Source organism: Arachis ipaensis, chromosome B03, assembly GCF_000816755.2.
Source record: "Arachis ipaensis cultivar K30076 chromosome B03, Araip1.1, whole genome shotgun sequence".
NCBI lineage: Eukaryota > Viridiplantae > Streptophyta > Magnoliopsida > Fabales > Fabaceae > Arachis > Arachis ipaensis.
The window spans coordinates 114,552,086-114,553,921 of record NC_029787.2 but is presented as its reverse complement, the minus strand read 5'-3'; the positions used below and the strand labels follow the sequence as shown (position 1 = coordinate 114,553,921).

Sequence of the window (1,836 nt, the reverse complement as noted above, 5' to 3'; positions counted from 1 at the left end):
TTCTAAAATTGGCTTCTAGAATTGAATCAGAATGATGGTATCTAATCTAATTAAGTCATATTTAATTGAATTTAAACCCATGGATCAAATTCTAAAAACCACTTCATTTACTGCCGTCAACTTTGTTCAATTGTTTGTATAGTATTATTCACCGCTTAATATCACCCTCATCTCGTGACCTGTCATCGCAAAGTTTCAATTTTCCACCGCCATAAATACCATCAACATAACCATAACCATAACCATACCATACCATACATTAATCAATATAAATAAACCTGAATTGAACCTCTTTAGAGTTTCAATCATTACACACACACCCTTCTTCTATTTCAACGATGGGAAGTCTAGGAGAGGAGGACTTGGTGAGGATGGTACAAGATTTCATAGAATCAGAATCAACACCTCCTACCATGAATTCCAATTCCTCAAATTGTGGTTCCTTAAACCATCAAAACGAATATTTTATTTTGCAGGTAATTAACTACTTGTGTTCAAGTTTAGTTTCTTTGTGTCTCTTCCATAATTAATAGTTTGCAATTGAACTAAGTGGTTTGTTTCAGGATATTCTTAGGAGTAGTGAAACAGCAGCAGAGTCGAAGATCTTGAATTGCGTGATGAAGCATATGAGAAGCAGACATGCTACTTCTGAGAAAACAACTAGTAACCTTAAAACATGGCTTGTTAAGAGGTTGAAAATGGATGGCTTCAATGCTTCTCTCTGTCAAACATCTTGGCCCACCTCCTTAGGTTGTCCTGCTGGTAATTAATTAATTAATTAAAAATCTCTTTCCTTTTTTTCTTAGTTTTCTGATGAGTTATTAAAGCAGTCTAAGTAAGCTTAATTAATGTATGCGTTTGTTATGACAGGTGAATATGAATATATTGAAGTGATAGTTGAAGGTGATAAGAATAGTGAAGTGAGAGTAATAGTAGATATAGACTTTAGGTGCCAATTTGAACTTGCAAGGCCAACAGAATACTACAAAGAAATGACAGAGTCACTCCCAGTAGTGTTTGTTGGAACTGAGAAGCTGCTGTGTAACATAATCTCGTTGATGTGTTCTGCTGCCAAGAAGTCCCTTAGAGAAAAGGGTCTGCACGTGCCACCATGGAGAACCACAAGATACATGCAATCCAAGTGGCTCTGTAGATCTCACCCTAATAATAATACTGCTACTACAGAAGGAGCAAATAATAATAATCATAATAATGCTCATGGTTTTGGAAATTGGGTGCCTCCAACAGTGAGGCCAAGGAGAAGAGATTTAGATGGCGGTGGATCTGCTTTGTCAAGTCAATTCTCTAACATGGGAGTCAACTGTTGCTATGTTTGATTTCTGTTGTGATACATGTTAGAGGTTTTCTGATCAAGATCGAATGCTCAATTTTGGTCTCATTTTCTGGAGTTGTTCTTTCTGACCATTTCGGATGAGAAGCATTTTTGTATTTTTCACATATATGCACAATAAACCACCAATCACTACTTCAGTTCTCATTGTAATTGTAGTGCTTTTCTGAGCTGTGAAATCCATACTAGAGTTTTCGTCTCGAGAGTTGAGACTTGATCAATTTGTTTGTTTTCTTGCAGTTTGTATGCTAATTTTGTTGAGTAGGATGTGATTTATTATTTATAAGAAGAGGATCAATGGATCATAAATAATATTATAGCCTTAAACAGAAGTAGGTGGTTTTGTGATCCGAGGAAGATGTATTTATGTAAGAAAACCACAGTTTCTTTCGCAGTGAGCCTGCAAACTATAACACTTTGTAAATTCTAAGATATAAAATAAAAATATGATAATTTTAAATTTTAAATATAAATGTTTAAATTAT

General features: G+C 34.7%; 1 protein-coding gene across 1 annotated transcript; it reads left to right on the top strand.

Moving 5' to 3' along the window:
• On the top strand, positions 205 to 1,590 carry LOC107630980. The gene is made up of 3 exons (XM_016334276.2): positions 205 to 476; positions 564 to 762; positions 871 to 1,590. The coding sequence occupies exons 1-3, from the start codon at positions 339 to 341 to the stop codon at positions 1,335 to 1,337; spliced, it is 804 nt and encodes a 267-aa protein (XP_016189762.1). The 5' UTR covers positions 205 to 338; the 3' UTR covers positions 1,338 to 1,590.

What these genes read in the sequence shown, in the direction of transcription:
- LOC107630980 (XM_016334276.2), top strand. Translation starts at nt 339, where the DNA reads ATGGGAAGTCTAGGAGAGGAGGACTTGGTGAGGATGGTACAAGATTTC. An exon ending in ACGAATATTTTATTTTGCAG is followed by an intron (nt 477 to 563) that starts GTAATTAACTAC and finishes GGTTTGTTTCAG; the next exon opens with GATATTCTTAGGAGTAGTGA. An exon ending in CTCCTTAGGTTGTCCTGCTG is followed by an intron (nt 763 to 870) that starts GTAATTAATTAA and finishes TTGTTATGACAG; the next exon opens with GTGAATATGAATATATTGAA.